This window comes from Centropristis striata, chromosome 1 (genome assembly GCF_030273125.1).
Source record: "Centropristis striata isolate RG_2023a ecotype Rhode Island chromosome 1, C.striata_1.0, whole genome shotgun sequence".
NCBI classification, from domain to species: Eukaryota; Metazoa; Chordata; class Actinopteri; order Perciformes; family Serranidae; genus Centropristis; species Centropristis striata.
In genome coordinates, this window is record NC_081517.1 from 1,371,430 (window position 1) to 1,396,358 (window position 24,929).

General features: G+C 36.0%; 3 protein-coding genes across 3 annotated transcripts in view; 1 reads left to right on the top strand and 2 right to left on the bottom strand.

The window, feature by feature from the left end:
• Nucleotides 1-1,567: 1,567 nt before the first annotated feature.
• On the top strand, nt 1,568-5,632 carry si:ch211-196h16.12 (regulator of G-protein signaling 5). Its single transcript, XM_059348297.1, has 5 exons — nt 1,568-1,843; nt 2,714-2,770; nt 2,873-2,925; nt 3,731-3,894; nt 5,222-5,632. Exons 1-5 carry the CDS (start codon nt 1,800-1,802, stop codon nt 5,387-5,389), a joined length of 486 nt encoding a protein of 161 aa, XP_059204280.1. The 5' UTR covers nt 1,568-1,799; the 3' UTR covers nt 5,390-5,632.
• Nucleotides 5,633-6,397: 765 nt separating this feature from the next.
• On the bottom strand, nt 6,398-9,595 carry c1h19orf53 (chromosome 1 C19orf53 homolog). The gene is made up of 3 exons (XM_059348632.1): nt 9,462-9,595; nt 7,248-7,303; nt 6,398-7,137 (listed from the first exon to the last, which is right to left on the bottom strand). The coding sequence occupies exons 1-3, from the start codon at nt 9,550-9,552 to the stop codon at nt 6,991-6,993; spliced, it is 294 nt and encodes a 97-aa protein (XP_059204615.1). The 5' UTR covers nt 9,553-9,595; the 3' UTR covers nt 6,398-6,990.
• Nucleotides 9,596-18,008: 8,413 nt separating this feature from the next.
• Nucleotides 18,009-24,929, bottom strand: part of mri1 (methylthioribose-1-phosphate isomerase 1) — a 24,000-nt gene continuing 17,079 nt past the window's right edge. Inside the window, exon 6 of the mRNA XM_059347064.1 lies at nt 18,009-20,535. Within this exon, the coding sequence (XP_059203047.1) occupies nt 20,402-20,535 (134 nt within the window). The 3' untranslated portion in view covers nt 18,009-20,401. The remainder of the gene's footprint in view (nt 20,536-24,929) is intronic.

The window sequence follows — 24,929 nt, forward strand, 5'->3', positions numbered from 1 at the left end:
AAATAGCTGCTAGAGTTTAATTTAAGAGCTGATATCAAGCAGTTTTCCATGGTTTTATTGATAATAACCAAAATCATTCTCAAGAAAACCATGGAAAATGTCATGATATCAGCTCTAAGATTAAACCCTTATGAGCTTTTATTTTTTGTTGTTTTCATTATATTTTTCCAAACAAATGTACCTTTAGTTGTACCAGGTATTAAAATGAACAATAAACTGAAGAAAACAAGGGTGATCTAATTTTTTTCCATGACTGTATACTGTAGATATTTGTTGACTGTAGAGAGCCACAAGCAGCTTAACAATTAAATAAAAGTCTGAACAAGTAACTCATAATAAAATAATTTATGGGGGATATACCACAGACCAGGTGGACCACATAGAACACATTTATTATGATTATTTAAAAAAAAATTCTACCCCTAAATGTCAAAGATCTGTGATGTGACATAGATGTTACAATGGGCGTTTATGGTATTTATGTTTATAATATTTCTTATTAAAAAACTAGACACATTTTCTGCCCAGAAACACAAATTTGCCTTTTCCTTTGGCATCTCCACAACATTTATTTCACAAAATTGTGACATTAATAGTGCTGTTTAAGAACAAATTATTATTATTATTGTTTGCATCTCCATAACATTTATCAAAATTGTGACTTTAATTTGTTCAGGAAATATGGTCAGAACAAGTTTAATGTAATACAGGACATCCTATTAATGGATTAGAATTGTTAAATGGGTTTAAACTTAGCCTAGTAACAAAATAGATAGATAGATAGATAGATAGATAGATAGATAGATAGATAGATAGATAGATAGATAGATAGATAGATAGATAGATAGATAGATAGATAGATAGATAGATAGATAGATAGATAGATAGATAGATAGATAGATAGATAGATAGATAGACTTTATTTATCCCAATACTTCATACTGCATACTTCAAGCAATAAAATATAAAAATAGTAAATAAATAAAGTGTCTAAAGAAGGAGTATGTATTAAGGAGTAGAATAGAATTCCAGTGCAGAATAAATATGAATATACAGTATAAAAATGTTGGTGCTATGAAACAAATAAGGTGCAAAAAATAAGCTTTATGAAATTAGCTACTTCTTCACATTTCTGTTTCCAGTCACAGCCACATTTAGGAGAAGTCACTTCCTGTCAAAGTCACATGACCACCACACTAGGTGTAGAGTATGTCGCTTAGGGATTTAATGAGTTAATGTGAAGCATAAAGCTGAATATGGGAGATTATAGAAGATTTTAAGTGTTACACGGCTCTCACCATAGGTTCCTATGGGTTAATGTGATTACAGACGTGCTGTATTCAGTGAACTTGTCAAGTGTTTTTCCTTATTTCTTTCATCATGTAACACTCTCCTCACACCCGTCCGTCTTCTTCTCTCCTGAGATGAGTGCTGCTGCCAGCTCACCTGCTCCTGCGTCATCACTTTATTCTCTCGTGATAAACACAAGACAATTAATCTGTTTGACAATGAATGATGCCTGACCACGCACAATGGAAGTCCCCCAGCTTCAGTTTTCCTCTTCTATGTGCTGACTAACTTTCTATCTCGTGTTGACAGAGAGACAGGACCTGTAAGCACGTATACAACTCTCTCATACACCTCTATTCAGCCTCCAGCTCTGCACCTGCTGCTCTGAACCAAGCACACTGACAGATCGGATGGCAAACAGGTCGACTATATAAGATCAGGAGACTGGAATCAGTCAGTCAAACAGCTCCGTCTGCTCATCTACCTGTGCAGGTTCACCCAAACCACAGATGTGTAAGGGGCTCTCCTCCCTGCCCTCCTCATGCCTGGGGAGGTAAGTACACCGCTGCTTCTTCATGTTTTAATGCTTTATAAAGTCTTGTATATATACAGGGGCGGTTCTACACAGGGGCCTCCAGGGGCCACTGCCCCTGTGAAGAAGCTGCTGTGGCCCCTGTGTCAAATTAATACTAAAATGATCAATTTATAACAATGAACACTGGAGTCTTTTTGGGCTATTTTGTCAATTTTTTAAATCCTTTTCATGTCTTTACGTGTCTTTGTAAGTCATTTTGTATCTTTTTTGGTCATTTGTGTCTTTTTTGTGTCTTTTTTGGTCATTTTGTGTCTTTTTTTAGTCATTTTGTATCTTTTTGGTAATTTTGTGTCTTTTTGTGTCTTTTTTTGGTAATTTTTTTGTCTGTTGTTGTGTCTTTTTTAGTTATTTTGTGTCTTTTTTTGTCATTTTGTGTCTTTTTTGTCATTGGTGTCATTTATGTGTCTTTTTTGTGTCTGTTTTAGTTATTTTGTGTCTTCTTTTTTTGGTGATTTTGTGTCTTTTTTTGGTCATTTTGTGCCTTTTTTTAGTCATTTTGTATCTTTTTTGTCATTTTTGTGTCTTCTGTGGGTTTTTTTTGTTATTCTGTCTTCTCATTTTGTGTCTTTTTTAGTCATTTTGTGTCTTTTTTTAGTCATTTTGTATCTTTTTGGTCATTTTGTGTCTTTTTTTGCCATTTTGTGTCTTTTTCAAGACATTCAAAGATTTTGAATGCTTGAATATCATCTTTGCCATTTTTTCATGTGCTAATGTGCCCCTCTGATTAAACACTGGCCCCTCCTTGGCCCCCACAGTAAAATTGGTCTAGAACCGCCACTGTATATATATATATATATGTGTGTGATTTCTTGTGCCTGTGTGTTTCAGGGCTAAAGACCTGCGGGTGAAGCTGAGCCATCTGGCCGAGGCGCACAACAAACACAAGTAGACCTGCTGAAACTCATTTTGAAAATCATTTTTAGATCCATTCATCTGCCGGCTTTTACAGTCAAGCTTAATTTTGAACTTTTCTGTTTCTCATCTCAGGTTTCAGGATGGAAAAGCTCTGCAGGACCTGGAAACTCTGCTGATCAACAAAAGTGAGAACGCCTTTTTACTTCCTCTTGTTTTTATATTAAAAGCTTATAAAGAGACAATTTGAGATGTGGCAGTATGTGTAATAATAAAATGAATAAGTGTGAATTCAACAATTTAAAGATACATATCAATAGTTTTACTTTGCATCTGTGATAAGATTGATTTATACAGTCATTGAAAAAATGATTAGACCACCCTTTTTCTCCAATTTCTTGTTCATTATAAAAATACAAATTAAGGTACATTTGTTTGGACAAATATAATGACAGCAACAAAAATAGCTTGTAAGAGTTTAATTTAAGAGCTGATATCTAGACATTTAACAAGGTTTTCTTGATTATTTTGGTTATCAATAAAACCATGGGATATGGCTAGATATCAGCTTTTCAACAGCTTTTGTTTTCATTATATTTGTCCAAACAATTGCACCTTTAGTTGTATCAGGCATTAGATGAACAAGAAAGCAAGGAGAAAACAAAGGTGGTCTAATATTTTTTTTCCATGACTGTAGAAAGAGCTCAATATATTGTTCCAAAATGTCTTTAAATCTCACTTAAAAACCCACCTCTTTTCTCTTGCCTACAATAAAAGTTTTTTTGTTTTGTTTTGTTTTGTTTAGTTTAGTCTCTTTTTTTACCTTTGTCAATTCTGTATTTTATTGCACTTTTTGCACTTTTATTTGAAGCACTTTGGTGCGGCTCAGCCGTCTGTAAATGCGCTATATAAATAAATCTGACTGACTTTGACTTCCACTTCTTCTGACTCTTCTTCATTTCCATTATCCTGCTTCTTCTTCTTCTCTCCCAGGCGGTCTGCAGGCGTTTCGTGGCTTCCTGCGTTCAGAGTTCAGTGAGGAGAACCTTGATTTCTGGCTGGCCTGTGAGGACTACAGGGTTTCTCCTTCAACCATGCAGAAGATCAAGTCCAGCAGCATCTACAACCAGTTCATCAACCCTGACGCTCCACAGGAGGTAGGTCAGGGGTCTCAAACTCAAATTACCTGGGGGCAGCTGGAGGCAGTATCAAAATGATCAAAAAAGACACAAAATGACAAAAAAGATACAAACTAACCAAAAAAGACACAAAATGACCCAAAAAAGACACAAAATGACTGAAAAAGACAAAATTACTAAAAAAAAGAGACAAAATTACCAAAAAAACCCCACAAAATTACCAAAAAAAAAGACACAGAATTACCAAAAAAGACAAAAAAAATATTATTTTCTAAAATACAAAATTACAAAAAAAAAGACAAAATCACAACAACAAAAAAGTAATTAACGGGACCTTCCACACACAACACGGTAAAGTGCCATTCATATAAAACTCACATTAAACTTTCATATCAAGGTGGGGGCCACAAAATATTGTCACGAGGGCCACAATTGGCCCGCGGGCCGCCAGTTTGAGACCCATGAGGTAGGTGGAGGAGAGTCAGGGTATCAGTCAGGATAAAATTACTTCTGTTTTTGGGGAAATTTCACATACATAAGAAGAAATGGGCTGACTCCAAACCCAGTTTTGTTCACTTTCTACAGGAACTGGAGCAATACTGCACTTCTATTGAAGGACTTAAGAGCAAGAAGGCTCTGAAAACTGACTTTGTTTTGGACCAATACTTGAACTAGAATCATGCATTATGTTCTTTATTTATTTATTTAGCTGTTATGTACTTATTTATTCTTTGTTTTGTTTGTTTCTTACCCTTATTTTGGAATTGCTGTTATTTGATTTTGTTTATTTTTCTTAACCCCCTGGCGAAAAAACTGTATATATTGTAAATTGTTATTGTGAATAAAAAAAAATAAAAAAAATAAAAATGGTAACACTTTACAATAACCATCTAAGTGATGTTTATAGATGGTTTATAAACCAATTATTAATCATTTACAAAATTCTATACATATTTAATCTTTAAATGTTTTCAAACAATTTCTTAAAGTTATAAGAATCATTTTGAAATAATTTACATACTCAATATGGTGTTAAAAATTTTATAATGAGTGCAAAACTATTAATAAACTAATAATTATAATGTAATTGTTTGTTTATGGTAAAGTAACTATCAATTTACATTAATATACCATCTATTAAAAACATAAATTATAGTTCAACATTAATACATTTTCTATTTACCATTCTAAATGGCCTATATACGGTTTATAAATGATGATTAAACATTAATAAACTATCTGTTTACCATTTATAAATGATGGTTATTGTAAAGTGTTACCAAAAAAATCAGTCAGGATAAAGAGTAATTAAAGAGCTTCTTCTGATAATGTCTCCTCCTCTCAGGTAAACCTGGACGCTGAGACCCGAGAGGCTCTGCTGAGTGTGACGGAGTCTCCGTGTGCAGAAACCTTCAACCAGGCGCAGCAGAGGATCTACAACCTGATGGCCAAAGACTCCTTCCCCCGGTTCCTGCGCTCCCCGCACGCCATGATCACCATTAAAGCTTTCTAAACTCACTGTTTATCACCACAGATCTGCTTTAGAAATAGCTGCTGATTCATCTGTGCTGCTTGACATGTTGGTTGTGTTTTACTGTGTCCTGTCTGTATAATGCATGCTGGTATTTAGTTGTAGCTAAAAACATAGAAACTATTATGAAGCTTACATATAGATGCAATTCCACTTAGCCTCCAGACTGTATAAGCTTCAAGTGACATCCTCAAAGGATTTAAATAAATACCTCATTAAAGACGACTCATAATTAACATTAGTTGTTTTTGGTTTTCTTACATACATATTGAAATAAGCCCTAGTTTTTCATATAAAAGCTTGTTCTGACACAGGCTGCTTGACGTGTATGTTGACATTAAAACAGTTCAAACAGACTTATCACTGGATCGCTGGCGGTCACATTGCTGCTCCTTAAGAAAAGTCAGGTCAAGACAACCTGGAGCAGCTTTCAGCTTAACCCATTGACGCCTGAAATGCCTGTAAAACCTCTGGGCGATTTTAAAATCAGCCCCTAAAACCTGAAGTTTTTCTGGAAATTCAACAGAAGTGTCAACTCTTCTACTAAATAATAGATTTTTCAGCCTCTGTAGCAGATAGAAATGAAATTCAAAAAGTATTTGAGAGCTTATACAAATACTACAAAACGATGTATCCGCTGTCCAGGCTTCAATGGGTTAATGGCTTCACCTTTGGTTTTTAAAGTCCAAAGCCAAAGCAGACTACAGATTATGGTTCAGATCTTTAAATTCTAACACATTCATTAAGGAGGAACTTTGCCAATTTCACACATCAAGGATGTGTGATTCACAAAATCTGAGAAATTGTCTCAAATTGTGTCAGCATTGGTTATATATATATATATATATATATATATATAAAGATGTTTCTTTGTGACTGATATTGCGCAGAGGCTGCCTGTGGGAGCTCTGGTCCCCAGATATCAAATGTTTGAGCTCACTGAGAGATGTGTGATTAGTCTCCTGTGACTGTCAACACGTCCGTGTGAGCCTTGATGAAGCTGAAGCTATTATTGTTATTCTACAATCATTAAAATTAAAATATTTACAGACATGATCAGTGCTGATGGTTGTAACACACAGTTACAAAGCATTTTTGACAACGACAGGTGTAAGTTTTGTACATTTTTTACTGTGATTAATCATTTTTTTCCTGTACAATCATAAAATAGATATGATACAAAATCTGTTTCAGGCTGACACGACACAAATGTCATAAAATCATTATTTCTTATGTTGTTTTCAAGGATTTTTACAAGGACAAACAAGCAGATTAGAAACTCTCAGTCAGTAAAGTCCTGTGGTGCCCCCTAGTGGAGGTTTATGGAACTCCATGTCACACAGATCAGATCTTAAATATCTCTTCTGTTATTTCATACGTTTCACTGTAGACTGAAAAACATACAAGCATCCATAAAGGAAGGGCTCTGACTATTTCTACATGCTTGAAGTTAGCCTGAACAGCAACAGGACAGCTGGCCTGCATCTTAAAACTGAGTCATAGGATCAGTGTAATTCACTGAGCCATGACTCAGTCCTCCAGTCAGCAGGCTCAGCCTCAGGGCTGTGGTTCTGGTTCAGGTCCTATTTGGAGCTGGTTCCTGGACGGGCTGCTCCTGGCTTCCCTTTACCTTCAGCCCCTTTAACCACACTCAGTGACTTGTGCATGGATTTGCTCGCCCTCTGGGTCACTTCCTGCTCAATCTTGTTCCTGATGGCGACCTCCAGACCCTTCACACAGCAGCACACGGCGCCATGTTACATTTAAGCATCACGAAGCGAACTGATGTTAGATTCTTCTATGAGATTGAAAGAGAAACATTTGGGAGACGTGTCCTCACCTTCTTCAGCTTCTGTTGCTCGACCACTTGAGCCTTCTTAGGTGCAATGGCCCTTCCTTTAGAAAAGGAAAAACATTTTAGTCATTTTGTGTCTTTTCTGGTCATTTTGTGTCTTTTTTTTAGTCATTGTGTCTTTTTTTGGGCCATTTTGTCTTTTTTTAGGCATTTGGTGTCTTTTTTTGGGTCATTTTGTGTCTTATTTTTGGTCATTTTGTTTCCTTTTTTTGGTCATTTTGTCTTTTTTTAGTCATTTTGTGTCTTTTTTTTAGTCATTTTGTGTCTTTTTTTGGGCCATTTTGTTTCCTTTTTTTTGGTAATTTTGTCTTTTAGTCATTTTATGTCTTTTTTTGGTCATTTTGTGTCTTTTTTGCTTAATTTTATGTCGTTTTTTGGTCATTTTGTGTCTTTTTGTGGTCAGTTTGATTCTTTTTTTGCTAATTTTGTGTCTTTTCTGACAAATCACAAAGTAGCAAGTTATTACTTTACAAGGAGCTTGAAGCTGACTGTTACACACACGCAAAGGACTTAGATTAAAAGTAAAAATAAAATATAAAAATTATATATAAATGCACAGACAGAGAGATGTTTTAGTTGCTATCTGCTTCATTATTTGTCCAAAATTCGTTGTATCAACTGAGTTTGTATGATCTGAACTGTGCATGGAGATTGGCTTTCCCTTTAGCTGTGAGGCTACAATGTTAACCACAACACAGCGCTTCGAAGATTTAAAGCTCCTAAATAAGACAGGGCTGAAAAGATGTACAGTGAATAATAAGTCTGTTTCAACACATACGGCCTCCCAAAGTACAGACATAAAATGTGATTTTGAATCAGATTTTTTCCTGTTGACCTTTTGGAGTTTGAGGCTTTTTTGGCCGTTTTTGAACCCTGTAATTACTGTTATTACCACTTTTTCCATGGTTTTTTCCAGGTTTTCCATGCCATGTTGGGAGAATTTTTTCAGCACCATCTCATAATGATTTCTTTCACTTTGACTTACTGGATCAACAATTTGAGCACAAAAAAAACATGAAATCTGTATTATTTTTCACTTCCAAAACACCATCACGCTCAATGAAGAATTGTAAATGTTGCAAATGTGAACAAACATATAAAAGGGTTCCATCCAGTTCTATCATTTGATACTAAATCTATTTGAGCTTGTCTCCAGTTTTACTTGGTATATCATCATCAAACTGAAACTGGCCTCATGGAGTTTACAGCCAGAACTTTAGAGGTAAATGTACAGTAGGGCTCCACGCTGCTTTGTTTTCTAGTCTGGATGTCGTGAAGAAGTCATTATTTGGCGCTTTTGGAGACTCCAGAGGGTTAAATACAGTGGTGGAATAAGTATTCAGATCTCTTACTTAAGTAAAAGTACTAATAGCAAACTGTGAAATGACTCCACTACAAGTAAAAGTCCTGCATTCAAAACTTACTGAAGTAAAAGTACAAAAGTATCAGCATCAAAATGCACTTGAAGTATCAGAAGTAAAAGTACTTGTTATGCAAAATAGACCCACTTAGACTGTTTTATATATTCCAAATATATTATTACATTATTATTATTATTGATGCTTTTATGTAAACAGCCTTTTAATTCTCTTAAGCCAGGGCTCATTTAAACTACTTAATATACTGTTATGAGTCTAATCACTCTAAATTAATCACATTTTTTTCATTAAATCTCGACCTGAAAAGTAACTAAAGCTGTCAGCTAAATGTAGTGGAGTAGAAGTATAAAGTTACATCAAATGGAAATACTCAAGTAAAGTACAAGTACCTCAAAATTGTACTTAAGTACAGTACTTGAGTAAATGTACTTAGTTACATCCCACCACTGGTTAAGTACATGTATTAAATGGTTCTTAGAAAATATCCATCACATCTGAGTTTAAACACCTAAAGTCATGTTTAAATTAAACTAGAGCTAAGTCACAGTGATAATCCAAATCCTTTAGTACCTGCGTCACTGCCACAAGCTTTAACTATTTCTGTTCTGTCGGTCGCTCAAAATACTAATAAAAAAACTATTTTAAAAGGAAAGACTGCTGTTACAAGTCCCAATATATGTTGTATATTGTAAATATCCAAACACGTGCTCAGCTGTTTCCATGCAGCTCACACGCTGACGCTGTTAAAAATGACTTAAAAAAAAGTTTCCGGGCATTTTTCAGCAACTCATTAGATAACAGGTAATATTCTCTCTTGTACCTCCTTTCTTCGGTCCTTTCTGTTTGTTCTGTTGGTGTTTTTTCGCCGCTCCTGGCCGCTGAACTTTAAACTTCTTTGAACCTTGAGCCATTTTTGCTAACCGGAAGTACACAAAGCGATGCTCTTCTTCTTCGTTGTCAGGAAGTGGGTTTCCGCCCAGTTTGTTGGGTTGCCGCCACCTAGAGGAGGCTCAGCGGATATACAACAGCGGTTTTAACCCTCTATAGCAGCTATTCTCAACCTTGGGGTCGGGACCCCAATTGGGGTCGCGAGATGATTTCTGGGGGTCGCCAAATCATTTTGGAAGTCAGCTCTGTCTCCACTGTGTTAAAGTGTTCATGTGTTTTAGTCTTTTTGGTCATTTAATGTGTTTTTTTTTTGTCATTTTGTGTGTTATTTGGTTATTTTGTGTCTTTTGTATCTTTTTTTGATAATTTTGTGGTCAATGTGTGTCTTCTTTGGTCATTTTGTGTCTTTTTTTTTATAATTTTGTCTCTTTTTTTTAGTCATTTTGTGTCTTTTTGGTAATTTTGTTTCTTTTTTGGGTCCTTTTGGGTCTTTTTTTGGTAATTTTGTTTCTTTTTTGGGTCCTTTTGTGTCTTTTTTGGTAATTTTGTGTATTTTCTGGTCATTTTGTGTCTTTTTTGGTCATTTGTGTCTTGTTTTGGTAAATTTGTGTCTTTTTTTGGTAATTTTGTGTCTTTTTTGATCATTTTGTGGTCAATTCGTGTCTTTTTTTGGTCATTTTGTTTCCTTTTTTTGGTCATTTTGTTTCTTTTTTCGGTGATCTGAACTGTGCATGTGAGATTCTGTTCAGTGGTCGCGGACAACATGCATGTTAAATTTGGGGTCGTGACTCAAAAAGGTTGAGAACTACTGCTGTATGGTACGGTGTTGCCCTCAGACAACATACCCATTTTTGGCCTGTCAAATTTCTACAATGCATGTTTTTGAGTGATGCGATACTTTAAAAAAGAGGGAAGAGTATAGGGAACCAATAGCAATGCTTTAATTTGTCACATGACCTCCAAAACGTCATGTCCTAGCCCCTTTCCATCTGGAAAATATATATATTCCTACTGATAGGTGAGTAAGCCTTCATTTTTAATAGTTTCATACATTTAGACTGTTCAAGACATTTATTTCAATGGATCGTTGGTTCAATGGTTCAATGTTTCCTACAGGCAACATTCAGACAAGAAACCGGTTAAAAAAGTTCCTTTTATAATGTTTTAAATTTAAAATGTTATGTATTGTACCCAGTTGAAGCTACTGAATCTTGTACACATGTTTATTAAATAAATTATGTTAAAATTAATTTTAAAAACTTTCTTTTTCACTTGTGCACCGTTATGGTACAATGTTGCCTATGGGCAACAAACCCTAAAAACTTCCACAAAAGAAATAAAGAATGATAAAATGTCTTCAGATTATGTTTATCCTTATTAGACAGAGTCTATTTTAAGACAAAAAAAACACTCCAAACATTTTTTCCTAACTGGCATCATAATGCGTACTGTAGAGGGTTAACAGGACACCAGGCATTTAAACTACCATACAAAACTTGTACAGATGCATCTCAATAAATTAGAATATGAAGGAAAGTCCATTTCCAGTAGTTCAAGTCAAATAGCCCCAACCAAGTATTGAGTCATATAGATGGACATATTTCAGAGGCCAGGTAGAGCAGAGTCTGCTGGCCTGTAGAACCTGATAATGTAATAACCCCGATAATGTAATAAAAATCTGCACTTGAGTCAATTGAAAATGTAATAAAACCTGATAATGTAATAACTTCCCGATAATGTAATAACCCCGATAATGTAATAAAAATCTGCACTTCAGTCCATTGAAAATGTAATAAAACCTGATAATGTAATAACTTCCTGATAATGTAGTAACCCCAATAATGTAATCAAAATCTGCACTTAAGTCCATTGAAAATGTAATAAAACCTGATAATGTAATAACTTCCCGATAATGTAATAAAAATCTGCACTTCAGTCCATTGAAAATGTAATAAAACCTGATAATGTAATAACTTCCCGATAATGTAATCACCCCGATAATGTAATAAAAATCTGCACTTGAGTCCATTGAAAATGTAGTAAAACCTGATAATGTAATAACTTCCCGATAATGTAATAAAGTGCATTTCCCAATAATGTAATACACATTTTTTTTAACGAATAATGTAATAAAGTATAACACCAAGCACCTTTAGATTTCAAGAAGCTGTTGAATCATTCGGTTGTGAAAAACGGATGAACGGGTCAAAAGTGAATAAACATTCAACTTTGACCTGTTGGTGGCGCTAGAGCTCTGAGCTAGAGTTGATACACAGTATCACCACTTGAACCCAAGAAATGGGTGGTCTGCTGGTAAATTATTACAATATTGGGGAATTATTACATTATCAGGACTTGGGAAATGAAGGCTAACCTGATAATGTAATAACCTCCATTAATGTTATACTTTATTACATTATTGGTAAAAAGTGTATTACATTATTGGGAAATGCACTTTATTACATTATCGGGAAGTTATTACATTATCAGGTTTTATTACATTTTCAATGGACTCAAGTGCAGATTTTTATTACATTATCGGGAATTTATTACATTATCAGTTTCACTTTCTGAAATGATTGACAAAAATATTGAACTTTTTCATGAAATTTTAATTTTTGAGGTGTACCTGTAATACTGTGAGAGTGAGACAGACAAAAACAAGTCATTCATTTCACTGTGGTTTTATTCTTTTTACTGTATTGATGTGAAAGAGAAATCTCTTAATTCATGACTGCACTTTACAGCATTATATTCATATACATATATATTTAAAAAATCCAGTTTTGAACCATTTCCACATGTTACAAAATAAACCCAGATCGAGTGATTATCAATAACAACAATAACATACTTGCACTTAAAGAGGCCATCAACAACACTCCTTCCATGGTAACTGCAGGCCATATTAATCAGAGAATAATACACAAACATCTGCTTGGATGAATTAAATCAATGTGGAAAATATGTGGCAAGCAGCGCTGAATTTTGGCACCTGATTATTATGATTATAGGCATGTGTTGGGCGTCTCTGGCGGAGGTCGATGGAACTTTTTTTTATTTTTTTTAACACAGTATTATATTGCTGCTGCTTCAAAAGCACAACGCAGAAACAAATCAGCTGCAACCCAACAGAACACATTAGCCTGAAGCTAGGCTACTTTGGCAAACTAAAAGCACCGCCACAAATCTTTTGTCACTTTGGGTACAAACATTAGTGAGATGTGCAGAAGTCAACCTGGTCTCACAGGAATCCGTGAAATAGCCACGGATTTCGCTTAACTCAAAATCCGTGGAATAGCCACAGAATCGCTCAAATTTCCGTGAAACTGACACGGATTTCGCTACAATGCAAGTTAATGACAGTCATATCCCGTGGCTATTCCATGGATATTTGTTCCTATTGGTTTGTTCCAAGTCACGTGACTTTCAAGGTTCCGGTGGTCAGAACAAAAAACATGGCGGACAGTTCTCTCATTTTTAGTGAAAAAAAAATCAATATTTTGACTTAGTTTCTGCATAAAAATGGATTTTGATCACATTTCTAGCGAGAAAAAGTTAATGCCAGTCATATCCCGTGGCTATTCCAACATACAAAGTGATTATGTACATTCACTGAGTGAATATTTAGAAAATAAAACATATATTTCTCGCTAGAAATGTGATCAAAATCCATTTTTATGCAGAAACTAACTCAAAATATTGATTTTTTTTCACTAAAAATGAGAGAACTGTCCGCCATGTTTTTTGTTCTGACCGCTGGGACCTTGAAAGTCACGTGACTTGGAACAAACCAATAGGAACAAATATCCATGGAATAGCCACGGGATATGACTGTCATTAACTTGCATTGGAGCGAAATCCGTGTCAGTTTCACGGAAATTTGAGCGAAATCCGTGGCTATTCCACGGATTTCTGTGAGACCAGGTTGGCAGAAGTTTAGTCCAGATTTTTTTTTTTCCTACAACCTGTCAATCTGCTTTGCTGCAGCCTGGCACATTAAGTGCATGTATTCATGCATTTGAGTGTTTGAGTCCGTGTCGGCAGACGGAGAGGTAGTGTGTATGGTTGAGGAGGCCTCCCCAGTGTGGTGTACTAATGGCCTAGTCACTAGGAATCACAATGCCATGAAAGAAAACAACAAACCACAGTAGAACAGTTATAATCATGATGTACAGACAAACAGAAAAAATCTCGTACCTCTTAAAGAAAGAAATAATACGTGGCGGGTCTGATGGCCACAAGGTTGCTACATATGTCTGGAACATTTTCTAAATTTGCCCCAAAAACACGTGATGTCTTAAACTGTACAAAACAAAAAAGAAAATTCAAAGTGTCTTTTTTACGCTCGTGTGTGTGATCTAACAGCATCTTTGTGAGTTGAGGTCTGATGAGAGGACACAGGACCAACGAAGAAGAAGAGGAAGATGAAGAAGGAATAAATGAGCTTATATTACAGCAAGATATGAACAATGACACTATGGATACTGCGATTATTATTAGTGACATTAAGCTTTTTTAGGTTGTTTTTCTGTGGACCTCTCTACGGTCCCATCAGCTGTTTAAATGGATGAAGTGAATGAGCAAATCCACAAGGTCAGGAGGGCTGTTAGTCAGTGGCGGTTCTAGACCAGTTTTACTTTAGCACATGAAAAAATGGCAAAGATGATATTTAAGCATTCAAAATCTTTGAATGTCTTGAAAAAGACACAAAATGAGAAGACAGAATAAAAAAAAACCCCCACAGAAGACACAAAAATGACAAAAAAAGACACAAAATGACTAAAACAGACACTAAAAAGACAAATAAATGACACCAATGACAAAAAAGACACAAAATGACAAAAAAAAGACACAAAATAACTAAAAAAGACAACAACAGACATAAAAAAAGACACAAAACGACTCTCAAAGACACGTAAAGACATGAAAAGGATTTAAAAAATGGACAAAATAGCCCAATAAGACTCCATAGAGTTAAACTATTATACAATGTAACATTCTGGGTTCCTTTTGTGTACAATGAGATATTGTTTGAACAAAAAAAAGGTTAGAATTGTTCCATTGTTCATCGTTATAAATTGATCATTTTATTATTAATTTGACACAGGGGCCACAGCAGGGGCCAAAGGCTTCTTCACAGGGGCAGTGGCCCCTGGAGGCCCCTGTGTAGAACCGCCACTGCTGTTAGTAAGGTAGACTAGCATGTTATGTGACCTCTGACCTCTGACTCATCTAACTGTCTGGCTGAGTGGTATTAACCAGGGTGGAGGAAGGACTGAGGGGCTGCTGTCTCATGATGCACCTGTAAGGCAGTGAGCTGTGGGGCCCCTGAGTGGGGCCCTGTGACATTCAGTGCAGCGAGCAGGTGTGTCCCACACAGATGGACATAACGGGGACGTTTCTATGGAAAGCGGACACGTTGTAGCATCACTGGCCTGGTAACAAAACTGCAGGAACTCAGTTACAAACATTTAACGCAATAACAGTCTACTGGTTCTGGTTAAATACATAGAAACTAAATGAGAGTAGCACCAGGGGTCGTACAGGTTTTTAAGATTAACGTTCAAGCCCTTTCAATGCTCTAAACCAGGGGTGTCAAACTCTGGCCCGCGGGCCAAATTTGGCCCGCAGTGTAATTTTATTTGGCCTGCGAGGCAATACCAAATTATTATCTTATTATTGTACTATAAAAGCTGACCCGCCGGTATTATACGGCGCATTTACCGCTAATACTACAAATCCCACAATGCCCTGCTGTTGTTTTGGCGCGTCAATCAGGACAGGACCCAGAAACGCTCCTCTGTGACAGTCGTCATAGCAACCTCAAGCTAGAGCTGTCTCCCAGCTAGCCCTTCCCAAAAATGGAGAAAAGAAAGGCAGAATTTATTAACCTGTTGAAAAAGTTTATTTTGATATTTAAATCAGAAGGATGCAAATAGAAAAGAGGCATACGATTTTTATTTATTTAATAAATTAATGACATTGATGTGTTTTTTATTTGAAATTTGATTTTGCATGTCTGCACTATTTAGTTATATATTGTATGTTTATAAGCGTTGCTGGTTCCATATTTAATGTTAAAGCAAAACATGTTTGGTATATATTAAAAGGTTTATTTGTTCAATGTTGGCCCGCGATTTTATTCAAGTTTTACATTTTGGCCCATTGTGTATTTGAGTTTGACACCCCTGCTCTAAACCTTTATTATCCCATCTAAACTAGGGCTGGGCGATATATCGATATAAAAAATATATTGATATATTTTTTAATGTGATATGGAATTGGACCATATCACATGTATCGATATAGTTCCATTTTTTTTCTTTTTTTTATATATAAATGCTGCCCTTACTAGGGTTTGTCATATTTAATTATTTTGTAATGTTCGTTATTCTTTCTCATATAAATATATTTATTTCAGAAAAAGATTGGCCTATTTTTATTTAAGATATATTTTTACATTTAAATGTGCATTTATCCACTTTATGGAGCTTTGATAAAAAAAAAAAAAAAAAAAAGGTTCTCCTGTTGTTATACAGTATTTATGTTAACTTCAATAAACGGTTTCAATAAAACTACATGTGACATGTTATATTTGGCTTTGACTTTGACTGAATATTTTCTCTCACTTTGCAATAAAAATATCAGGATATATATCATATATTGATATTCAGCCTAAATATATCAGATGTGACTTTTTGTCCATATCGCCCAGCCCTAATTTAAACTGAGAAAAATAAAGCTTACAAAATGAATTTATGCCCACAGCAATCAATGTGTTTGTACACTTTATTTAAGCTGCTGTTCATATTAACCTTGACTGTATGTTTTGACCATTATTGTTTTAATGATTGCCAGTTTCTCATCAAGCTGTTAGCAAACTTAGCTCGTTGGTTGTCATCAATCAAAGCGAAGACGAAATTGTTTCATTTCAAATATTAGAAGATTTTTGGTTTCCATGAGGGGTTGTGGAGATGAAGAACCAGATTATGTTACAAGATTATCAAGCATTTTTTTAAAGAGTATATTAAAATTTGAGCATATTCATAACCTTGAATCAGTAACGGTTACAATTAAGCATTTTCCAAACTTTCAAGACTTTACCAACCCTGTCGAACGGACATTTCCATTCAGATAAACAGCAGGATGGTCAGAGCATGTGGACCGTTGCCACGGTGACCAACTGAGACTGTTGTCAGTTCTACTCTCATTCATTTTCTATGGATAAATATTATGTCACTGTCAGGTTTTAAAAAAGGTTGCCGTTATTTTTAAATGAGGGAGTGAATAAGGGTGCATGATGAAGGAAGGTCTGGAATTAATGATCAATATAAAACTACATGTGTCATTTTTTCTCTGGGGGAAAAAAGTTACTGAAATAAAACAGATTATTTCTGTGTTAATCTGTTGACTAATTGTTTCAGCACTAGATGAATCAGAAGATCTTTTCCTCTTAATCCAGTCTTCTGAACATCGAATGCAACGCTAAAACAATTTCATAGACTAATTGATTAGCTGATTTAATCAACAGTTGCGTAAAAAAAAAAAAGGAGTCTCTCGATATAGTATCAAGCACATCTGCAGGGACGGGAGCAAGTTTCTTGAAAATATTACATTCTGCGAGAAAAAGCATAAAAAAGATTGATAGACTAAATAAATCTCAGCCAATAAGTTGACTTCTGGACGAGGAGGGAGGACCTAAACCAGTTCTGCTCTAAAATCCTTTTCTGCCATCTTCAGGATAAAGAAGAGATGACATCATAGCTGACAGGGCGACAAATAGAAAGTGTAGAGAAAACCGTTAGTGTCGTCCTAAATGAGTAGTCCGGCGGCTTAGGACCAGATTTGGGAAGAAAGGGGACACGTCGGACAAAAGCACCACATTTTTTCCACATCCTCTCTATCACTATAAGTTTCAATTTTTGATAGGAGCCACTTCATCAAGATTGCAGATGGCAGCCATATAAAGTCTATGAGAACCAATAAATCTTCTAAGCCACTTAGAAGGTCAATCTTGGTGTCAAAATATACATTTTCTGGGTCAAAGAATAATTTAAAGCTACTGAGAATATCACTAGATGATCAAATAGATATGTTCATTTTGGCCATGTATTTACATAATTATTAGATTCCAAACATTTTCATCTCAGTATTTCCTGCTGCAGCACTTGAAGTGAGTTGCCTACCAGTCTGGGTGAAAATGAACATTTCTATTTGATCAAATAATCATCTAGTGATATTCTCAACAGCTTTAAATGATTCCTTGACCCAGAAAATGTAGATTTTGACACCAAGATTGACCTTCTAATTGGCTTGGAAGATGTATTGGTTCTCATAGACTTTATATGGGTGCCATCTTGGATCGGCCATCTTGATGAAGTGGCTCCTACCAAAAATTGAACCCTATAGTGATAGAGAGCACGTGGAAAATATGTGGTGCTTTTGTCCAGCGTGTCCCCTTTATTTAGCTAAGCCGCCTGACTATAGGGAAACAGTGGAAACACATTCTGAACAGAGCACAAAGGCGAGAAGTGGCCGAGTGTCTGCAAATTCATCTGAGTTGAATATTACATTCTGATTGTTGGTGCAGTGTGGATAAGACCCTCCGAGTTAAAGGAATAGTTCACCTCAAAATAAAGACAAGAAGTCATCTATTGCTCATCCCCACATTAAGTTTTCAATTAATTTCAAAGTGTGCAAGGCCACACGACTCGGCATCATAAGTCCCTCTTAGACTTCTGAGAAGTTAAAATCATATTTTTATTAAAAGAAATACAAGCCTTTATTTCTCTAAACACAGATACCTGCAGTGTCAAATTCTGCTTTCATAACAAGGTGTAAACACAGCATTGACATATTACTGTTAGAAGCTGTGAATAGGGTTATTGTTATTCAAACACAGCAACATAATCACTCATTTGGAGTTATGTTTGGGTCTCACTGCCCCAAATTCTCTCAATTTAGCTCCGTTTTGGTCTCCACCAACTCATTTTGGATAAACGATGTTGCTTACTGTGTCCGTCTGATGTTTGGTGCCCAGCAGCAGTACACAGTGGGTTTAATGGAGCTTTTTCACTGAAAACAGCTTATTGTAAGACTTAAAGTTGAATGAATTAAACCAGTAACATTCTGGGCTGTAACACCGAAACAATGAGTGGAAACAAGCAAAAAACAAACTGAAGCTGAAGAATTTAGTGATTTTTTTTTTGTGAGTGACACTTTTCACAAATCTAATGTAATGTTGATATAAAATATTGATTAATGCAGCTTTAAAGTCCAATATTTAGCTTTTCTTGTATTGTTCTGCTGAAAAACAACCTTCAGAGACGAGCAAAGTGCATTAGAAAATTTCAAGATATTAGGTTATCATTTGATTTAAAAAAAACAACAAAAAAACAATTTTCTAGGCTCTAAAAAAAAAAAAAAAAGAGCCTGAAGTTATATATCTATTTTGTGGTTTCACAAACATCAGTAAAGTTTTGACTGACATGCAAGTGAGCAGATGACCAAACTTTCATTTTGGGGTGAACTATTCCTTTAATGGTGATGCCTGTATTACAGAAATACAACAGCATAACAGACCTCTGACATCACAGCAAAAGCCGTCATGGCAAAAATGACAATTTCCGTTTTTTTTTCTGTTTTTTTTTTAGGTTTTTCATTCTTACAGAGCGTCCTGTGCAGTACGTTGAATAACTGTATGGTGCTGAAATAAGTATGGCTACATATATAAGTACATTATGAGAATACAAGTGTGGTATGATACATTATAACTGGGAATAGTGAAATACAAACAAGGAGTGAGGTATAAACACAGCCATGTATTGTCATAGGCTTCAGCTGACTGACGACGACCGCTCACGAAATTCCAAATTTGGCCGCGCAGGTTTAAAAAGTGAGAGCGAAATGATTGTTCATATCACTAAAAATCTGGTTGTGAAATTTATGGATTATAAATTTGGATTATTCCTCTACAAAAAGGTTTCTACGCAGAACAAAATAAATGTTAATATAACATTTTTGATGTCAAATTTAACTTCAGAAAACCACACATTTGGTTAAAATAGCAGTGCCTTTCACTAGCAGGGGTTAGTTTTCTACATATGTACACACTACCAGCAAGAATATGTTTATTTACAAGTGGGTAGCAGCATTTTAGAAACCATGGCTAAGAAAAACCACTACTTCAAAAAAACAAAAAATCAGTCATTTGGAAGATTTTGTCTGTAGTTGAAGAAGCCCTAAAACAATTATCTCTTTTTTTTTTGCCAAATAGAATTTATGGGATTGAGTCCAGCTGAGCGCTATTCGTTGTCGTGGAAACCATCAAGAAAGAAGCGACAGGAGAGATGAAAGATGAAAGATGGAGAACTGAGGGAAAGGTGGAATGGAAAGACCACAGAAAACAAACAAAGATGGACGTAACAGAACGGGAGACTGCACACTGTCTGCTGGACTCCCTGCAGTGAAGGTGTGTGTGTGTGTGTGTGTGTGTGTGTGTGTGTGTGTGTGTGTGTGTGTGAAGAACTTTTCTTCTTCTTCTGTGTGCACCACTGACATGGAACAGTGACTGTGCGTCTACAGAGATGAAATGAAACCACAACTATGAGCGTGTGTGTGTTTTTCTGTGATGAGATGAGTGTCTTTGAGTGTGTGACGTTAAGGTGCAGTGGTGCACACGGACCAGCAGGGGGCGCCGAGCCGAGCGGCTCTAGAGGGCGCCGAGCGACTGTAGAGGGCGCCGAGCGCTCTAGAGGGCGTCGAGCGCCTCTAGAGGGCACCGAGCGGCTCTAGAGGGCGCCGGGCGGCTCTAGAGGGCGCCGAGCGCTCTAGAGGGCGTTGAGCGCCTCTAGAGGGCACCGAGCGGCTCTAGAGGGCGGTGAGGCGGCCGGTGAGCGCCGCCTGCAGCTCGGAGGGGAGGAAGACTCCCAGCTCTGTGATGATGCCTCCTGTGATCAGCTGGTGAGGAGTCACATCGAACGCCGGGTTCCACACCTCGATACCTGCAGCCGACAGATGAATAACACGGTTAAAAACACAAGGTGCCTCTGACAACCTATACAGGTGCATGATGGAAAAGTCCAAATGAAGTTTAGCTCATTCACAAGCTACCTAGCTTTTAGCTAACAATTGTTATTTGTTACTTTAAGCTGAACATGTCAACATCTTATCTATTTAAGTTTATATTTTAACCATTTATCCATTAAAGCTAATTTAGCAGTTTTCTGTTGCTTTTAGTTAATTATTTCATCCATTTAGTCATTATTAAACAGTTATTCTACCTATGACTCCCTGTTCTAGCTTTATTCCAGTGTGTATAGTCCTCCACTGTAATGTCAGAGTTTCTTTTCTCACATTTATTTCCCAGGTTGCTAATATCTGCACCAGTCTGACACTCTACTTTCTGCCTTCATTGTTCTGTCTGTGGCAGCCACGGACATAATTATTTAAAAATGGGTCACTAATAATTGATAAGTTTCATTTCTGAAAAAGGCACAGTAATTTCCTATAACAGCTGGTAATATAGCTTTTTGTTAACAAATGACTCAAACAGCACTAAATAGGGAACCATTTTTCAGCCACATTTGGTGCTTTAGTGAGAATTTACAGCAGCTGGACACTCTAAATAAATGTCTTTGTTTATGATAATGAAGGAACATGTCACCAAGTAACTGTGTCTCAATTTTATTTTTTTTTCGTTTAATTCATTGTTGTTCTTTTAATGCACTTTGTTGAATTTATACTTATAATAATAATAAAAAAACGACATATAATTTTATTTTAACCCTATAAAGCCTGAACCACTAAATAATTGCCAGAAAATTCTTCTTTTTTTAAACTGGAGTGTTTCTTGAACCTGCTGACAGGTAATTTTTAAAAAAAATCCAAAAACAATAGGGATATATGATTCTAATTTGTATCATATTTGATACATCAGTTCTTTTTGTGCAATTTGTTGCTCACAGTTTGTTTTTCTTGAACTAACAAAAACATATAAAACCCAACATTTTTAACCTTTTAAGGCTTTACTTTCTTTTAACATTTTCCTCAAACATGCAAAACATGTTTTTCCATATAACACAACATCATACATCTGCTGATATGAAGTTTTCACGCAGCAATGACTGATCCACCAGTGGAACCTGCATATCAATTTTTGCTATATCTTGTATTTTTGTGCAATTTGTTGCTCTTTTTTTTTTTCTTCAGGAAAAAAATATCACACTGATGTATAGGTCTCAAAAACTTGTGTATCAAATATGATACACTTGGCTTTATAGGGTTAAAATGCTGTTCATAAGAAGAACCAGAGGAGGGTAAGAGAGGGAAACGTGATGTACGAGCACAGATTCTCCTCTCTGGGGACCAGTGTGCTCATTAAATGTGTGCTTTAATTACTGTGATGTCACCAGGCACCTCTCTGCTCTGGCAACGTAATTAGAGATCAAATGACTCAATTCAGAGCTAATAAACTCAGCTAAAACACACTCGCTATGTCCGCTCTCATGGACTCAGACGCTGATGTGAAAGTGTTTGACAACAGTGGGATTTCTTGAGAAACACTTTCTGAACACGTTAAGTCAGGGGTCTCAAACTCGTGGCCCGTGGGCCAATTGCGGCCCTCGTGACGATATTTTGTGGCCCCCACCTTGATATGAAAGTTTAATGTGAGTTTTATATGAATGGCACTTTACCATGTTGTGTGTATAAGGTCCCTATCATAACTTTTTTTTGGTAATTTTGTGTCTTTTTAAAAATGATTTTGTCTTTTTTTATTTGTAATTTTGTGTTATTTTTTGGTCATTTTGTTTCTTTTTTAAGTAATTTAGTTTTTTTCTGTCATTTTATGTCTTTTTTCTGTCATTTTGTGTCTTTTAAAAAAAAATAATTTTGTGTCTGTTTTGGTAATTCTGTGTATTTTTTTTGTCATTTTGTGTCTTTTTTGATCATTTTGTGTCCTTTTTCTCACACTGTCTTTCTTGTGATTTTGTGTTTTTTTTCTGTCATTTTGTGTCTTTTTTTTTAGTAATTTTGTGTCTTTTTTTGGTCATTTTGATACTGCCTCCAGCAGCCCCCAGGTAATTTGAGTTTGAGACCCCTGCGTTAAGTCAATTCTGCAGACTTTCTTACCCACAATTCATAGCATTCCAATGTTAGAACCAACAGCTAAGGATGCCCTGATGATCATTATGTGCATTATTCTTAAAAAAAATACTTAATGCATTGAAATCTCATTTGCCAGGCCCATCTTTCTAATTACCTGCCAGTCAATACATAATTTATCACATCATACGCTGGGTGATGCTCTGCAGCTGCCACCAAGCTGTCCTGGAAAATGTGAACCTCAGCACTAAGCTAACGCTGTTTGAAAACCTTATTATGGAAAGTTTACGGACTCCGGCTTCTGTGAAACTGTCCTGGGACCCTCCATTTCTCTCACTACTCATCTCCTCAAAACTCTGACTCTCACATATAGAGTATATATACACTACACCCCAATTTTTCCAGTTAAAAAAACAGGGTTTTCGTGTAAATGAGAGGCCAAACCGCATGGATATATCTGCGTTTTCCCTTTGTGAAAACACGTTCTGATCCATTATTTCAATATGTGGAACCCAAACTCTGAACTCTCTGCCTCTCCCCCTACGCTCTGATATTTCTGTGGACTCTTTTAAAAATCACCTTAAGACCAGGTATCTTTTTAGACAGGCATTTGGATGACCACCATGCATTGGACATATTATTTTATAATGATTATGTTTGATTGTGTTTAAATTGTCTTTTGTTCCCCTATCTTATTTCTTTTTTATCTTCTGTAAAGCACTTTGTGATTTTATCTGTGAAAAGTGCTCCATAAATAAACTTTAATTACTTACTTACTGTCATCTTTCTTCTTCTTCTTTCTTCCTTGGCTTTCTTTTTTACCCTTTTATTTGTCTTTTTTTTATCTCTAACTCTGTTTTGGATTGAGCTTTTATTACTATTTTATTCCATTTTATTTTATTGTTTTTACTGTTTTTAGTACTTTATTGTTTTTCATTGTTTTTATTTATACCTATTTGTGCATGATGTATTCTATTTTAATAACTGTACAGCACTTTGGTCAACTGAGGTTGTTTTTTAAATGTGCTCTATAAATAAACTTTGACTTGACTTTATAACATTCACTGTCAAACAAATGCCCCCCCAGAAAAATTCAGAAAGCCCTCAAAACATTAAAAGAGCTCTCGACAAAATACCTTTTTGGCATACTGAGTGTAGCTGCTAAAAAAGCCATAAGAACGAAATGGCTTAAGCCAGACAGCCATCTATAGACGAGTGGTATGACATCATCTATGAAATTTTAGTAATGGAAAGAATCACTTTTTCTGTGAGGCTTCAAAAAGCCAAATTTGAGGAAATCTGGGAGAAGTGGAGATTGTACATCGCCCCGAAACGCCCTTCTTTTGTTTAATATTGTGTAACTTTCTTTAAAAAAAAATGTTTTAATCTGTTTTTTACTACTTACTGTAGATGGAAACACCCCCAAGTTCTGTTTGTTCGTTTGTTTGTTTATAAAAATCTGAAAATATGGATCACAGTGTCTATTATCAAAACGGTGATGACTGTTGTAATGTGATATTGAAATGTGATTCTAAATAAAGACAAAATGTAAAAAAAAAAAAACAGGTCTCGACAACAACTTTACACACAGATAGCAGCAATGATCTTGTGAAACTGGATCCCAACACTCCTCTAGCCTCCAACACGCCTCTGTACAGGTGGCGTGATTTCTCAAAGTGGCGTCCCGCTCCTCATTCAGCATTTAGAGCCCTGGCGTCCTCTCTGACTCTAACTCTGGCTCTGACGCTGCATGACGTCAGTTAAAGTGTGTGAGGGTTCAGCGCTGAGGCTTAGAGCAGACGCTGGAACTGGGCCACGCTCATCCATCTCTACAAGCCTCAATGTTCCCCCACTGCTCTCATCCTCCACTCAACTGGCTGTTTCTGTAACAGTTTGCACCCGTTCCTTTTATTTTATACTGAGGCTACGTTTACACCAGGACGGTCTGAACAGAAGACGCAAAAATGGCGTCACGTCTTCACTTTTTATTCCTCGTTTAGACCAGTAGTTCTCAACCTTTTTGAGTCGCGACCCCCAATTTAATATGCATGTTGTCCGCGACCCCCGCTCACTGAACACAATCTCACACGCACAGTTCAGATCACCCAAAAAAGAAAAAAATGACTAAAAAAAGGAAACAAAATGACCAAAAAATACACACATTGACCACAAAATTATCAAAAAAGACACAAAATGACTAAAAAAGACACAAAATGACCAAAAAAGACACAAAATGACCAAAAAAAGACACAAAATTACCCAAAAAAGAAACAAAATTACCAAAAAAACCACA

What these genes read in the sequence shown, in the direction of transcription:
- si:ch211-196h16.12 (XM_059348297.1), top strand. Translation starts at nt 1,800, where the DNA reads ATGTGTAAGGGGCTCTCCTCCCTGCCCTCCTCATGCCTGGGGAG. An exon ending in AACTCTGCTGATCAACAAAA is followed by an intron (nt 2,926 to 3,730) that starts GTGAGAACGCCT and finishes CTTCTCTCCCAG; the next exon opens with GCGGTCTGCAGGCGTTTCGT. An exon ending in ACCCTGACGCTCCACAGGAG is followed by an intron (nt 3,895 to 5,221) that starts GTAGGTCAGGGG and finishes TCCTCCTCTCAG; the next exon opens with GTAAACCTGGACGCTGAGAC.
- c1h19orf53 (XM_059348632.1), bottom strand. Translation starts at nt 9,552, where the DNA reads ATGGCTCAAGGTTCAAAGAAGTTTAAAGTTCAGCGGCCAGGAGCGGCG. An exon ending in GAAAGGACCGAAGAAAGGAG is followed by an intron (nt 7,304 to 9,461) that starts GTACAAGAGAGA and finishes CCTTTTCTAAAG; the next exon opens with GAAGGGCCATTGCACCTAAG. An exon ending in AGCAACAGAAGCTGAAGAAG is followed by an intron (nt 7,138 to 7,247) that starts GTGAGGACACGT and finishes TGCTGTGTGAAG; the next exon opens with GGTCTGGAGGTCGCCATCAG.